The sequence below is a fragment of the Anneissia japonica genome, unplaced genomic scaffold, assembly GCF_011630105.1.
Source record: "Anneissia japonica isolate Jap-2015-1 unplaced genomic scaffold, ASM1163010v1 scaffold287717_len1600092_cov198, whole genome shotgun sequence".
Classification (NCBI taxonomy): Eukaryota; Metazoa; Echinodermata; class Crinoidea; order Comatulida; family Comatulidae; genus Anneissia; species Anneissia japonica.
Window position 1 is genome coordinate 1,381,312 of NW_022755469.1, and position 17,236 is coordinate 1,398,547.

Consider the following 17,236-nt stretch of genomic DNA (forward strand, 5'->3'; position numbering starts at 1 on the left):
TAAAGTTTTTTGTATTTCTTTATTAATAATTTGAACTTTTCTTCCATTTCTGGTATAATAATCACTATATTAATGTAATAAACTTAACAAGAACAATGAACTACCAATACACGTGTCGTCGGATTGAGTGCACATGTTTACAATGACAAACAAGAGTTTTCGGGTTAGCAACTTGACATCGTGAATGCAAGATATGATCGCGAAATGCATGTAAACAACACAATTCGGTGATCTAACAATTAGAAAGAACATGATAGAAAGGTCCATAAAACATACAGATGTTTGAATAAAAGTTAAAATAATATTTTGTTAAGTGGAAGAATGCCAGCGATTAAAATAATTATGCATTTATCGAAGGTAAATTCAGCTAGGTTCTAGCGCGGTAGACCACACTGCTGCATTGTCAGTTCATGCTAGGCCTGGCCGCCATTAGCCTATCGGCGCTCAATGGCAGGGGATAGCTAGGCCAAGGTATTGGAAACTGACACCTGATCTAGTTTACAAATTTTTCAATTTACGAACACCCCTTGGTACCTTACTGTATTTGCATGTTTTTATACTACTTTATCATCGATTGTCTCATGGAAGTCAGTGTTAGTGATTATCACCATACACAGAAAAATAAAATCTGATGTGCAACGAAGCTCAATTAACCACATCTCCCGGAAATGACTTCTTCCAAATTGGCACCCCTGATAATTGTATTTTTGATTTTTGAATTTGACTTTGTATAACTCAGACAATATACTGTAATTGTCAGTGAAATCATGGAGGTATAAAATGAGATAAATAATGATTATAGTGATAATAATAAATATAGAGATGACATGAATAAAAAAATTACAATATAATAAACAGTTTATGATAATTATCTGCACCTTAAATAAACATATTTTTAACTTATAATTAATGGTGCAATGTAAACAGTACTTAGACTACATAATAAAAAAAAAAAAAAAAAAATAATAATAATAATAATGGTTAATGGTAGACTTACATAGCACTTACTGTTAAGCCCTCTATGCGCTTCAGATTATCATTACCCCGGTCATTGGATTAAATGCCTATGGAATACAAACCCAGCTCCCGGGGAGTATTCCATAACGTTGCAGCAGCTAATCAGCGCATTTGGCATTTAACCCTGCCAGGTACTCAATTATTCTCCTAGGTGGAGAGAAGCAATGCAGATAAAGTCCCCTGCCCAAGAACACGAGTGAAATGCACAGGGAGGGATTGAAACCCCGACCTTGAGATTGGGAAACCAAACTGTTACCGCTCCGCCAAACCACTTCTATATAAGTGTATCAGTTAAGCTGGCAGTTGACAATCATAGAAACCAGCATTACTATGTTTACCAGCAGTCTGAGTTTCCAGTATGAGGACTCTCTGGCATATAACTCACAGGAACTCTGTCTAGTCTCTAGTCATTCCTACAGCACCTTCCCTCTGACCCCAAACTCCTTATTAATGAACTTAGCATATAAACAGCTACTGCATATTACTGTCAGTTAAATCTTCTTATATACCACATCACTATATGTTTTATAGCAACTAGGGCCAACAAGGTTTGTTTAGTGAATAAACAAAAAAATATAATTCACAAATTGTGATATTTGAAGTCCATGAGTAAGATACTTATTATTAGTATTTGTTGATTAATTCAAGTAAGCATTCCTGAAAAAGACATACCTAAATATGGCAGCAGGAGTGGATCCAGGGGAAGGGAAGGGGGGAAAACAGGGCTAGGCCCTCCCAAATAAAGAGAAAAAAGAGACAAAAAGAAATGAGAGGAGAAAGAGGGAAGCATGGTACTCTCCAAAACAAGCTAATGTTTGATTTAAATCCCAAGTAGCAGTGTCTATGGTCAGGCATTTCTAAATAATATATCTAAAATACCAACCCCCATCCCCAATCCCCTTTAATGCTTTGCACATTGCAAGTCTCCCCTCCCCAACCCCACCAGATTTTCTGGATCTGCCTTTTTGTAGTGTAAAAATATTCTTCACAAGTACCAACCTCCATCATATCTTCTATATTGAACATAAAAGGGCTCTGACCGAAATTTGTGACCACAATCTCACCAGGTGTATGTAACCCTACTGTAGGGTACAATTTACTCTGCAAGATAAAAGGTTCAGAATTTAGACACTGCATTAAATTGACAATAAATAATTATTTATCCATGTATTTCAATTCAGTATATAAGCCACTGTTAATACCACTGTGAACAAGAGAACAATGAGACTAAAAAAGACAAGACCTTGACTGTCTTGCTGCTAAACAAAAACATACAAAGAGATAACCGAATATAATGGAACTAAAGGAACATGTTATGGTTAAGAATATGCATTAAAATTGTTATCTGCAGTACAGTATAATTTCAATTCAAATCAATGGCACATTTTGAATTTTATACTTGCATTTATTAAGGTTAACCACAGAAACTGATTGTTTAAAAACACTATTGTTCATAACATGACAACCATGGACAGAAAAAAATCTGTCAAGTCTAACAATTGGTCCAAGAACTCTAAGTGTTTTTTTTTCTAACTGGGGCATTTTTTTTTTCTAACTAGGGCATGTCTAGACAATTTTGTTTAGGAAGCTGACGATTAATATATCTGAACATCAATCAGTTTCTGGATTTCTTAATGAGCTATTAATTCAGTTAGAGCACCGACAAAAAAATACAAGAATACTGACACACGTATGGGGGATTTGTAATATTTGATGGGGAAATTATTTGTTGATAAAAAAAAATTATTGTTTGAAGGAGAAAAATGACCAAAAATAAGATCATTCCTTGTCTTAAAAAACAAGAGAGAAACTTAACTTTGCTAAAGTGGTGGTAACCATTGGTGAAAACTCAAAGGGTGCTAAAAAAAAACTGAAATTTGTCATACTTACAGGTAAATTTGTGAATGCAACACCTAAGAAATAAAGAAAAATACATTTTATCACAAATATCATTTTGATATAAAATAATCTTTCACACTAGGATATAACAATAATAATACAATATTAATATTAAATGATAAAAATCCCAATTTTTCAAAGGTACTAAACAATTTTTCTAATTATGTCAATTCAAAAAGAGGTGCAACATGAATTATATATGGTAAAGGGTCAGCTTTTTACTATAGAAATTTTATATTACTGCTTCAAAGCTCTGAGCATGTGCAGAAATATAGATCATAAATTGCAATCTCTGTGACCTATACAGACATTGGATGGCATGAATGCAAATTTCTTTCCATGCCATCAGACAGGAAGATAGTAAACTATATACTCATTCAATAATGTATTGAAGTATTAACCAAATACATTAGTAAAACTGAATACTCATTCAAATACTGTATTGAAGTATTAACCAAATATATGCACTGATGAAAATATATGCACTGATGAAAATATACACACTGATGAAATTTCTAAATTGCAAATAGAATTACATGACAATATAGAATTATATAATAAATTTATTGATGCAAACGATGACTATGAGATTATAAATTAGGTTGTTCATTGTTGCTACTTAAGCAGCGAGTGTTAAAAGAACCCTGGGATTGGAAGACAAGAATCTTACCCACCAACTATTCAACTCCACTATCAAGAACATAGTAAATGGAAACAATTATAAATCTTTGATATCGAATGGAATAATACTAATATCTTTAATAATTTATAAATTAAATACAGTTGGTAATCTCCAAACCTACAATTGATTTGATGATATTATTACTGAGCATGAAGTTTTTGTAGATTATTTATATATATTATCCTTATTGTCATGAAAAAAAAAAAAGCAAGGGCAATGAACTGCCAAAGTATAAACCTAGCTTGGTCATTAAGCCATATCTTCAATACCATAAAGACATTGCTAATTAACATAATGAACATGTCATATCAGATGAAATGATTGCTCAGGAAGCTAAACAGTTGATTAAAACTTACCGAGATCTACTCCATTTTTTGTGTAAAAGCAGGTATTATCAATAAGGTTGATGCCGCATCCAATCACGTCACCCGTTGTAAACGTAGGACCATATAAATGTCCAGCACCAGCATTTGAGTTGAGGATCCGACCGCTGTCACCATGGTAACCATATGAGTACTTGTCTGTACCTAAATAAATAAGGAAAAATAAAATGTTATTTTTTTAAAATCAAACACTTACTGTATACAATTCTTTAATTAACCAACACTAACACATAGGATAGGCAAAAATATATGAATAAAGAAATGCTTTAGAAGGCTTTGGAGATGTTCGTTATTGAAGGACTTTGAAAGAAGGTTAGGGAAATGTGACACTGCAGTAGGGTTTCAGTTTCTGATACAAAAATAGAAGGTTTGAGCTTAAATTTAATACAAAAATAATAATATAGTAACTGAGATTAACCTTGAGTTGGGCAGTACTGTAATATTCATTCTAATGACCATTATATATGCTCATTTACAGAAGTATATATTTTGATATTTGTTTAATTCAGGAATATGGGTCACTTGGATTACCAAAAGCAAACTAAATCACTCCCTAAGTAGCAATCTGTTTAACAAAACAAACATAATAATTGTACACACATGATGCTCTACACATATAGTATTTAGGAATAATAATAGATAAGATTAACAACATAAATGAATTGCTATGACAAAATCTGGAAAACCCCACTCAAACATTGAAGAACAACATTGGCTTGCTCATACAGTATAAAAGGATCAAATTTTAATGAAATGCAGAGAAAAACTGTACACGAAAATAGTAAAATTGTCTACATTATTTGTGAGATCTGAGAGGAAAATATATTTTCACTTTAATTTGAATTGAAATTACAGAAAATGCTAATGTACAAAGTAAGCAATTTGAATATTGAATGTTACAGTTCAAGTGTACACCTCAAAACAGACTGTATTTTTAATATCATTAACCTTAAAAAAAACGTGTGTTTGGTGACGGAGTAGTGATCTTTGATCGCTTTAATACTTATAGGGCTTGCTAATATATGTTAGCTAGACCTACATCTGCTGACTTTGTTAAACAAAAAGTTCTTTTTTAATGTGTATGTCAAAATTGCTGTAGTTGATCCAGAAAATTGATATAGAGGGGGGCCCAGGGAGGGACTTTTACAGATGGAGGATGTACACCACCTCCGCCATCCATGTTCGGAGACGATTGCACAGAATGGATTAGTACCCCTAGATGGCCAGAAAATGCCTTCGCAGACTTCAATTTTAATATAATTCATTTTCTCCACTGTTTAAAAATGTTCCTAACATTTTGTGGTGGGGATGGCTAGGCCTTCATCTTGTGAATCAGCCTATTGGTGATATTGTAGAGTTTTGTTCTACTGCTGCTACTAATACCCCTTTTACACTGCTAAGGGCAGAATAAACCCGTGTTAATTCCGGATTAATCCCGGGTGCATTTCCCATTTACATCGAACAAAAAAGTCTGCGTTGATCCGAGTTGCTCCCATTTTACACCAGCAACGAACTTGGATTCAAATTACGCCCTCAATTATTGTTGCAATGGTGACGAAGCCAAAATTATTGTCAATATTGAAGCAAAGCAGATTGTTTTTAAATTATGCGAATTAAATCAACAGTTTTGATATCTAGTCTTTACCAGAGCGCAGTAAGTTTAATTTTTTTTCCCCCTCACATCCAACAGCAAGTATACTCGCCACTTAGAGGATGAGAATGAGGCTTATTTTAGGCCTACCTGACCACAGGTTCGGTAGGCGCCAGGTAAGGCCTAATTTTGGAATCGAACATCCCGTATATCGATCCTGGGATGTTTTGCAACCTAGGTGATAATTTTTGACATTTACACCAACCACAACTCAAGAGTTTCTAGCCCAGGTATTACAAAATTCTTGGTTGTGTCCAGAGTTTTGCTCGCAGTGTAAAAGGGGTAAATAATATAATTATATTTATTAACATTGCATTTGATTTGTTTATTAGGCATCATCTATTTTGTCAACATTTTCAAGAAAGTACAAAGCACTATTTTATTTGACCATACTTCCTTCTCCCAAAAGTACATACACACAGTAATAAAATAATAAAAATGATGACTGTCATCTTTTTGAAATCCACTCCCTAGGCATCTTCTATGTATTCTTGTGAAATGAGTACAGTAGCATCTTCTTTAGACTAATGAAAATTATTGAGACACAAGCTTTCGCTAGCTTCATAAGGTGAATGTATTCTTGTGAAAATCATTTAAAAAAGTGGATTACCTTTACACAATAACGAAGCCTTCTTTTCTATCAGTAATAACAATAGTCAAACTAAAATTAAATTAATCTAAAACTCAAAATAACTCTACAATTTATAATTCATGTAACAAAAACCCTAGATTGATTATAACAAGCAGCTTTACTCTTTGCATTGATGTCTACATGAAAACATGCATTTGTGCAGGATTTAAAATTATTACATCAGATTAATACAGACTTGAAAAGGAAAAATATAAATAACCATAAACGGCAACAGGATTAAGCATAAACACAATTCAGCCAATGTGCTGCCTTGTGTATTTATGTGTTCAGTGAAATACCATGTGAAATATTGTTGGAGATTGTGAATGAAAGGCAAATATGATAAATTCTTCCTCAAATGACATATTTCCCTAAAAACCCCCATGACCACAATAATGTGTGCTATATAAACAACCATTGATCAAATAGAGCAGTCACTCCATTAAGTGCATACCTCCACCCTGTGCCTGGATACTAACAATTTCTGCAGACCGTGTGTAATGAGTAAAACTGCAGCATACCCTCGAGGAAATAATGGAATTGCCACATTTTTATGCCAATTATTCAGTTTAATATTTAGTGGTAATACGCTGGTTTTGGGATGGCATATTCATTAGACACACTAAGTGGAGTAGATCCCTGCTTCCCAAACTTTCTCCTTGGGGGAAAAAATATCAGAAGAACATTCATCCTTTTACCTCAACTTTATCATTCATCGGCATCTCATTATTTTTTCTCTGCAGTAGTACATAAGAAGTGGTACCACAGTTAGGAATTGGGGGTAGTGCCATGCTAGACATGCACTTCTTACCACAGCAGTGTTCTCCCGAAGCCGTTTTAGTCGTCAACTTTACCGGTAAAAATAACCAACCAACCAGTAACAATTTTGGGATTGTAAAATAATAAAACCACTGATTAGGCCTATGTAGTCTAGGCTGGCCTTCTTTCAATAAATGAACATCATTCCAATCTATACCTAGGGTATGAATATATATGTTGTTTTTTCAAGTCATTAAACTTCACTCAAACGGGATAATGCCTTACACTACGTGCATAGCGGAATTTTTATGGACAAATTTACCAGTAAAAATGATTCAATTGAGAGAACACTGCCAGGGTATTATGAGTATGATATACATCAATTTAGGGTCTTTGATTAAACTCAAGAACTACGACATAAGAAATTTTGACCTTTTAATTTATTATGAAGTGACCCACTTTTGGGTCGCGACCCATAGTTTGGGAAGCTTGGAACTAGATGGCACACACTCATACAAAAAAAAAAAAAACAAGCTCTTACCTGGAAGTTTGCTTAGGCTAGCATCTTTTACAGACAGTCCAATTCCCATGTAACTAAAGAATAAAAAAAAAAAAAACAAATGCATTAAAATTATTATAGTCATATTAACATTATATTATTGTAAGTGTCTGTTTTCAGACGTCTTTTTTTTTTTTACCTAGGGTTGACCGTACTTTACATTTTCAACAAGATGATAACTTTGAAAACAACTACATAATAAGGCATTTCCAGTCATTTTGGAGGCGTCATCAATTATCTCTCCATGATGGAAATATAAGCTACCAAGCTGGGTGAATACTTTATATAACAAGATACTTCACAGCTTTATTACTACAAAAATCTAATATATTTTAACAGTAAGTTAAGGTCTATGCAAATGAATATGCTGTAGGAAAGCATCCACATTGGAAGATTTTTTTTTCTCATACATTATTCAATTAAAAGCAAGTATATTAAAATAGTACTTTACTGCATTTGTTTCAGTAAATATTATATCTTGTCGCAAATAGTAACTATATTTAATTTGGTTTCAACTTAAACAAACTACCAAGCTATGATGAAAACAAGACGATCCAATTAAGTGGACAACATAATCAAGAACCATACCAGAATATGACTCATAATGTATATATTGACCTATGACCTTTGTATGGTCACATGATCCCATGTGAGGAAAGTCACATGATGAAATATATAGACTTAGAATAGTAAGAGTGTATTCTGATAATTGCAAGTGCAATCCCATGACATGACCATGTGTGCCAAATTCCATTAACATAATACAGTATTCGTTTAAAGAAGTCGTATCATCTTGTTAGAGTATGGTATTTTAGGCTGACCGGACTTACTATAATAACCATGTCTTTCATTGGATAGGTTATATAAGTTGTTCAAATTATGCCTAAACTAAGGGGACATTTACAATTTTCATTAAACTTGACCCTACAGTACATTGACTTTATAATTAGTTTTTAATTGAGAGCATCAGAGTGACCTCAACTGACCACTTGCTAGACCTTTAATCTAATGGAGTAGAGGTGTACAGTACAATAACAACAAATAAATCAATCTTGTATCTCGTTAGGCATCTGGATTATTACTTCAGATTAAATTTTCAAATGACCTAAACTGATCACTAACTAGTGTGTCCACAAGCCATTGTATTTCTGCAAAAACTTTTAAGAGGGATTAACAGACATCATAATAATAGACTCTAAAAAATATTATATTGGACCAGGGAGCTGTTTACAATGGGTATGGGTCAGGAAGCAGGATCAAGTCGATTGGCTGAGCGGTTAAGGCAGGGGTTGAAGCTGGTTCATATAGCAGGCTAGTCTATGGTTAACAAATCTTCGCAGATAAGGATAAATCATAGGCCCAATGTACACAATTACTGTAGCTCGTACTAGATTGTAAAGAACCCAGTAATAATAACAATAATAATAATATTGTGAGTCTTATAGAGCGCTTAATGCAAAACAATGCTTCTAAAGCGCTTTACTCATAAAATAACTTGAAAAACAGAATGACACCATAAAATACCATAACAGTAACCAAAAGTGAGAAGAAACGCAGAGAAACCCTTTTCACCACTCCGTTGTCCAGTACACCATTACAAGATAAGTAGGACGATGCCCCTGGTGTACTGGTACAAATAGTACCTGACTATGAGAGTTGCTGGTGGTACAGGTTTACCGGGTAGCACAGATACAAAGGGACCCTTATTGAATGAAAGTCACTGAACAAGCTACTAGTCCACACATCAAGCACCATGAGCATAAGGGGCCCTGATTGATTGAAAGTCACTGGACAAGCTCCTAGTCCACACATCAAGCACCATGAGCATAAGGGGCCCTGATTGATTGAAAGTCACTGGACAAGCTACTAGTCCACACATCAAGAACCATGAGCATAAGGGGCCCTGATTGATTGAAAGTCACTGAACAAGCTCCTAGTCCACACATCAAGCACCATGAGCATAAGGGGCCCTGATTGATTGAAAGTCACTGGACAAGCTACTAGTCCACACATCAAGAATCATGAGCATAAGGGGTCCTGATTGATTGAAAGTCACTGGACAAGCTCCTAGTCCACACATCAAGCACCATGAGCATAAGGGGCCCTGATTGATTGAAAGTCACTGAACAAGCTACTAGTCCACACATCAAGAACAATACAGTAAGCATTTGGACAGATGGATATAACGGCGCTATACAAATCTACATTAGAGTCTACTCTATTATTATAATCATTAAGGGTGGAGCCACTGTAATAATTTATGATTTTACATTACTTAATGTTTCCATTTAGGCCAAACAATTGTTTTAATAAACTGTAAAATCAGATTAAAAATCAGGAAGAATATCTGGATGATTGTTAAAGTTTAATAATACATAACTAGCATAAAATTTAAATTAAAGCAGGGGTTTACTTATAAATTTTCCGGTTCAATGAATTTAAAAACAATAAATTACATCATCAAAAATAATTTTTAACTGCCAAAAATCCACTACAGTACATAATTCTAAAAGCAAACTAGATAAGTTTGTATGTATCATTCAGTTTAGGTATATGCTTATTATTGTTGGAAAAATAATACTCTGTAAATAATTAATGCTTGTCTTTATGTAGTGCATATTGCCAAGGTCACTCTATGCCTCACATTACAGTATTATTACCCCGACATTTCAAAAATTTCCAATGAAACATTATGCCAAAAAGAAGTTTTGTTGCCAATTCAGCCTAAGTGACCCAATATCTCAGAACCTTAGGTCTGCAAAATGTATTTAATAGCAAAAATATAATATAATGTGTGCTCTATAAATTTTATTTATTATTATTATTATTAATTAATATTAACCAAGTGATGATTACCAATGGACTAATGTCTCTAAATTATCCATAGGCCTAAAGTGTTAAAAACAATGCTGACCAATTTAGTGATTTCCAAAAGTAATACAGGTAACATAATTATTCTTTTTGTTTTGGCAAAAGGAGGAAAAGCTATAATTTCAGAATTTCAACTTACACTATTTTTTAAGGGTCTTCATATTTTTGGCAAAAATGAATGACGATAGCTATAAGTGATCTCTTGTGTCAATAATGGTTCAAGGGTTTCAGCTGTGTACACCTAAATTGTTTATTTGGAAGGCAAAGTGCTGATAATAACACACCTATTGTAGATTATAGAGTCACAGTTGATCTAGCCTCCAGACAATTAAATACTGATTAAATATTCTCGTTCAATTCTAAATAGTTTGATTTCTACCAACAGTAGTTTATAGTTAGTCAATAGCACTGGTAGCACCAGGGAAAGGGCAGGAGAGCATTTAAAAAAATAATTTGCCTATCCAAGTAACATTATTGTAATTTCCAATTCCTAATATTGTTGTCTAAAAGCACATTTTGTACCATACTAAACCATGAAAACTCTCCATGTGAACCCTAGAAAGTGAGTTTTTATTTCGGGACGTCGACCCCTTGGCTCGGCCCCCTCCGTTGGACATGTTGGACCCCTTGTAGGAATATTTCTGGTGCCACTGCTGGTCAATGCTATTTTAAAAATATTAACAATATAACAATGAATATATTAACAATGAAAATGCTGAAATAGGTCCAGATTTAAAACAAACTCAAGAGCCTTTAACTGGTTTCCCAAAGGGTTTTGATCCCAAGTCCATTATAAATTGAAAAATTAAGAGAAACATATGAAATGAAATTTATTATAAATAAGTTAAAGCCAATGATCCAATAACTAAATGAATGTGAAATCTTAATTTTAAATATGTATCAATCACATTAAATACAAATGTAAACTCATATCATTATAGATATTTTTATGGCATCAATTTTGAAGTATTCCATTGTATTACTTGTAAGATGATTACTATTTATTAGATATTTTATTTCATAATTTGTTTGAAAAAATGTGATCTTTCACTCCATTACTTCACTAAAAATCAAAGATCAAACTTCGAACTGGTAAGTTCTCATCTCTTCATCCATCATGGTACAAAGGCAGTAACACCAACACATTTACATTTCTACAATGACCTGATGTTCTCCAGAGTAGACTGGATAAATCCTGTTTTGTTTTTCAATGAGACAATCTATATTTGATAGAAGTAGCATGGTATGATATGTATTTTATCATACCATATTATGAGCAAATCACAATGTAAGTCATATACACAAGGATCCCAATTTGGAAGAAGTTAATTTAAGGGAGACTGATTAAATAAGCTTTCTAACCATCTAAATTAATTTGCTGTGCTTGGTGATGCCCATCTCCACCTGACAAATTGATACCGTGGCCTACAGTAAAATAACTCCTATTAAGGGGACACACTCGGGATTGAAAACGGTGTCCTATTAATACATTTAATATATTTACATTTTCCCTTGTTTTGTAGCCAAAAAAGTGTCCCATTAATAGGGGTGCCCCCTTAATATGGGTGTATCAAGAAGGGGTATTAGCAAAAATATGAAAATAAAATATAAATTTGCTGAAAATGGGTTATTTTCTGGGATGCTGTTGCTTGCTTACAGGAGCGTGACAGGTCTTTACCGATTTCCGGGAGACTCCTGCAACTGGTTGGATACTTGGGACCCCTGCATACATTTCATAAGGATGTGCACAGAGACATCTGCAAGTACAGTAGCCAACTCTTCGTCACAAACTTCTACGAGTAGAGTGCGACGACCAGTTTGAACTAACTAAACAAATTACACATGGAATTAAGATTTTGGCTCACACCCTCACGTGCAGATACTTGAGGTTTGGAGGGTTTCCGAACCTCAAGCTTGGGGTTTTAATCCCTCACTGTGCACTTTGCTTGTGTCCTTGAGCAAGGCACTTTATCTACATTGCTTCTCTCCACCCAGGAGTATAAATGGGTACCTGGTGGGGTTGCATGCACCTGCGCTGATTACCAGTAGCAACACTACATGTAGCATGTGGAGTCAGTGACCAGGATAAAGAAGTGTGCTTTCTAACCTCAAGGAAGAGGCGGATTATAAATGCTCATACCAGTACAGTACCATCACAAAATTGCACTATGCATTTGTTCAGGTTGTTTTTAAACAAAGATTTGTTGTTTGATTTCTCTATAGTCATGTAAAAATATCACATGAAATTCTTATTACAAGGTTCAAGACATAAATACAATATAAATAAAAATATTATTAAATAATTTTAAAGTACATGTTTTTTAATGTTTTAATGAGAATATCATGTCTAAATACTGATAGAAGTTTGTTAATATGTCTCTTTTCTTTATTAATCTTATTACCAATAAAGTAGAATTTTCTTCTTTTTAAAAAATACATAGTCAGTATGGTATACTGTAGTTCAAAAAAGGGTACTGTACTATAGCCCAAACAGATACTGTGTTCACTCCACCAAACATTATATCATGGCTAAAGTGATTTTCATCTTAGATATTAATCATACTTTTGAATATAGTACAGGACACAAAATATGTGATAATTATATTTGGAAGCGATAGTAGTTGTACAGTTTATATATCCTCTAGAGAATCTCATTGTTGACTCCTAATAACGACAACTTTACAATGTGTTTATCAATCATATGTTTACATTAAATACTTATTGAAGTGAAATATTAATAAGCATTAGTTAGGATGTACAATAACTGTTTACATTTTTTTCTTTGCTACCTATATCTTTCGTGGAAAGATGCCTAGAATTTAACTGTTTATCAACAATTTGTGAAGGTGATATATTTTAAGGTAGTTTGCATGCTATAAAAATCTTATGTGTACATCAAACCAAAGCTGATAATTTGGGACAATCAATGCAACAACATTAGTAAACATACAGTGAGACTTTTATAATATTTTGTTTATCGAACCCGTCGCCCAAAAATAATGATGATTTTGAATACAAATAAAATTTTATTTTTGGCCAATTAGCACACCCGCCACCATGAAAAAATGGGAGTTTCAGAAAAAGAACATGATTTCTTTATTTTTATTACGCCCGCCGATGCCTTGAAATCTCCAAAAATAAGATATGCATATTTCTTTCTAATTATAAAAATTTAAAGATTTTAATCATCCAATTACTACACTGTTAACATTCACCAATAAAATGTTATGTATATTTTCTCCTCCGTCTGGATGTTTTTGGTAAAAAACTCTTTGCTAAATGAAAATTTATTTAAATTTTTTTTCCTGCCCTCCTCTGACGACCTTTAAAAAAAATAAGTTCGCGAAACAAGGTATAAAAAAGTCTAGCCTCTAATACAAAACCTAGAAAGGTGATTGAACTAGAAAGTGAATCTTTAACTAATTGATGACCTAAAAAGAACATAGCACACTCATTGTATATTTACAATTATATTTTAATAACAGAGGATGAATGATAAAAGACACATACCAGTAACATTTTCATTACCATTTATCTACAGGTAAGGCAAGACTTTTTATTACTTGTTTCACATACTTATTTTTTTAAAGATCATCCGAGGAGGGTGGAATAAAGATAGAAATAAAATTTTGTTTTCTTATTTAGCAAATAGTTTTGCCAAAAACATCCAGACAGAGGAGAAAATAAAAATAAAATTTTATTGGTGAATGTAAAATAGGATAGTTAAATGCGTCATACTTATATAATTAAAAAGAAATATACATATCCTACCTTTGGCGATTTTTAAGGCAGTGGAGGGCATAAGGGGAAAAAAAAAAATCCTTTTTTTTTCTCCAGAAATTTCCACTTTTTTCGTGGCGGTGGGTGCGCTGATTGACTAAAAATAATTTTTTCTTTTTTTTTAAACCATCAATATTTGCAGTCGGCAGGTTCGCTAACCAAGGAATAAAAAATGTCTCGCTAGTTATATATAATAATATATTATTCATAGAACTGGATAGATATAACAAAGTATTATTGTTGGCCTCTATATAATGTAACATAAGATGAAAATAATGCCTACAAAAATTGTTTGTGTGTGTCGCGTGTGCGTGTGTTTGTGCATTACACACAATGAACAGGCTTCATACAAACAAGTGCATAGCTGTTTGTGTACTATTAAAAAGTGCACTGGGACTATACTTGGACATGCATCATTTCACTTACTTACTGTGGGCTTCCTATAATATTTATCTGTACACACAATTAAATGCTGCATTCTTACAGGCCAGTGATTTCAAAACACAATTGCTAATTATCATACTACAGACTGACTTTATCTCACATTATATATTTATGCATTATATTACTATTTTCATTTAATTGTTTAACACTTGAATATTTGAAGATTAATTTATGCTAAATATACTTGTAATTCTTGTGTATTATTTCAGTAAGGTATTTGACATTTTGTTCTATATGGTGATCCGGTTTTTTTTAATGTATTTTATGCAAGCATTTTAGCTTTGTGCAACTGCTTTGTATTGCCATGTTTTTATACCTCAATAAACAAACAAACAAATAAAAAAAATGAATCAAATTGATGACATCTTAACAAACAAGACACTATAAACAATAAGATTTCTCTGACAAAACATGGATTAGCAATAGTGATAGTTAATTTTACTTTCAGTTAAAAAGAATAAATACTAATTAATGATAGATCCAAGTTCTCAAGTAATGGAAGTTTAGTATTTTCACCATCAAGCCAGAGTTTCCAATCCAATTATCTTATAAAACTGCAACAATAAAACAAATTATTAATAATGAATTCTGTGTACAACCAATACACGTTTTGAATTATCACATTAGTTTACCTTTGGGGAAGTTGCGATTATCCCAAATCAATAATCATTAATGTTTAACTGGAACCAACTCAACAACAACCAAATAATGTGATTAAAAGAGAAAAGGAATGAGGACGCTGAAAAAGGTTCATAATACTGCGGATGCAGTTTCAATAGTCGAAGAGGATATTTTTCTATGGAGTACAGAGTCACAGGAGTCTTCTGAAATCGTTATGGTCTCCCACACTCCCGCTAGCCATAAAAGATCTTTCACAAACTAAAAATCTCCTGGCAAAATTCATGATTTTGAATGTTTAAATTATGAAATTATTTCCTTGAGTCAGTAGCAAGTGGGTACAGTATCCCCAACTGCAGCAATACACAATTACCATAATTCCTCTGGTACAAATATAAGCCCAACTCTGTTGAACATGAAAATAGAATGATTTTGGGGAGGGGGATAGTGGACCTACAGTATACAGGGGTGGGGAATCCTGTATTCATGGAAGGACTGGCCAATCAAAATTCATAGGCAACCTTCATTTATTTTTTTCTGAGCAAATTATTAAAATCATACCCTGTGCTTTTTTTTTTGCCAGGAGAATTGCTGGTACACAAAATCAGATGGAAAGTACAGTTGCAGGGGCGGATTCAAAAATGTCCCAAAGAAAGGAGAGGATGAAGGGAGAGATGGGGCCCAATCGAGATAATACCATCCTAGGGGGTCTGGGGGAATGCCCCTGCAAAATTTTTGTTTTCTAAATGCCCGAAAATAACCTCTAAGACATTTTGGGCAATCATTTTTTTCTTTCTTTTTTTTTTACTTTCCAAAAAGGGGGCCGGGGTTGGGGGTTTTGAGGAACTACGGTAGGATATGTCAAGAAAGCTCATAAACCAGGACCCTGGAATTGGCTTCTCCAAACTTGGGACCCCTGCTTATTATTACTAAGTCTCCCAGATCAAGAATTCAACCATTCAGAACAACAATGACACTAATATCATTTCTAACAAAATGACCTCAATAATAATAAAAATAATCTTTACTAACCTTTACCCTTTCACCCTGTGGGTGTTCTTACAAATGGCCGTGAGGTACATACATGTAATTGTATAAAAATTAAAACTAAAAAACAAATATGCACATTGACAAAACCTTATTTTGCAGCCCATGGATTTTACGTCAGCAATCAGCAATTGCCAAAAAAATTGCCGTCCAATCAGAATTGCTCCAGGACGGCAATTTTTTTTGCCAACCTAGGCCTAGATTTCTGTGCTTCACAAACTGCTTGAAAAGTCAAAAACTTTGAAACAGGCTATGCAGACACTAAATTTCATGTACATCGTCAAACCATGGAAACTGGTTGTTCATAAAACAGATTTGTTTACAATAACTATTTCTAATAGGCATGCAATACGTACGATTTGGGTACGATCGTCTTGTCTTTTTCGCCTAGTCGTTTCGAAGGCTAGGCTTAGGTAGGAATGACGCTAGCTAGCCAAGGCCTACAACATCGCCCAATTGAAGCCACGTAGGCTGCATAGATCAAAATGCTTACCTAAATCTACTATTTGTCTTCATTTTACAGTATTATCATATTTAAAATGTTGTTTATTATCTAAAAACAACAAAATTCAACATATTGTAGGCCTAATCCTACGGTCCGTTTAAACGCAATCATGATCGCATCGTGACTTCACTACTGTACATGTACATGTGTGGAAAATCCCTGATAGATAATTTTGAAGCAGCTGTGATGATATGATCGTAGCTTTTACGAAAGTGATATTTCCCATGCCAAAGATAACGATAAAACGAACGCTAAAACAAAATTTATTCGGTAATTTTCTTATCTAAAACATATGTATTATACTACACTATTAAATTACTACAAGTACAACCATTCTTTCACCAGCAATATGTTGATTTAATAGAGAAATTAACAAAATCACAATCTGTA

At 33.5% G+C, this 17,236-nt stretch overlaps 1 protein-coding gene across 1 annotated transcript in view; it reads right to left on the reverse strand.

Annotated features, from left to right (window-relative positions):
• Window positions 1-17,236, reverse strand: part of LOC117123530 (ran-binding protein 9-like) — a 38,055-nt gene that overhangs the window by 4,804 nt on the left and 16,015 nt on the right. The window contains exons 3-6 of the mRNA XM_033269492.1: window positions 7,564-7,616; window positions 3,955-4,125; window positions 2,908-2,930; window positions 2,017-2,118 (exon numbers count right to left, since the gene is read on the reverse strand). Of these exons, the coding sequence (XP_033125383.1) occupies window positions 2,017-2,118; window positions 2,908-2,930; window positions 3,955-4,125; window positions 7,564-7,616 (349 nt within the window). The remainder of the gene's footprint in view (window positions 1-2,016; window positions 2,119-2,907; window positions 2,931-3,954; window positions 4,126-7,563; window positions 7,617-17,236) is intronic.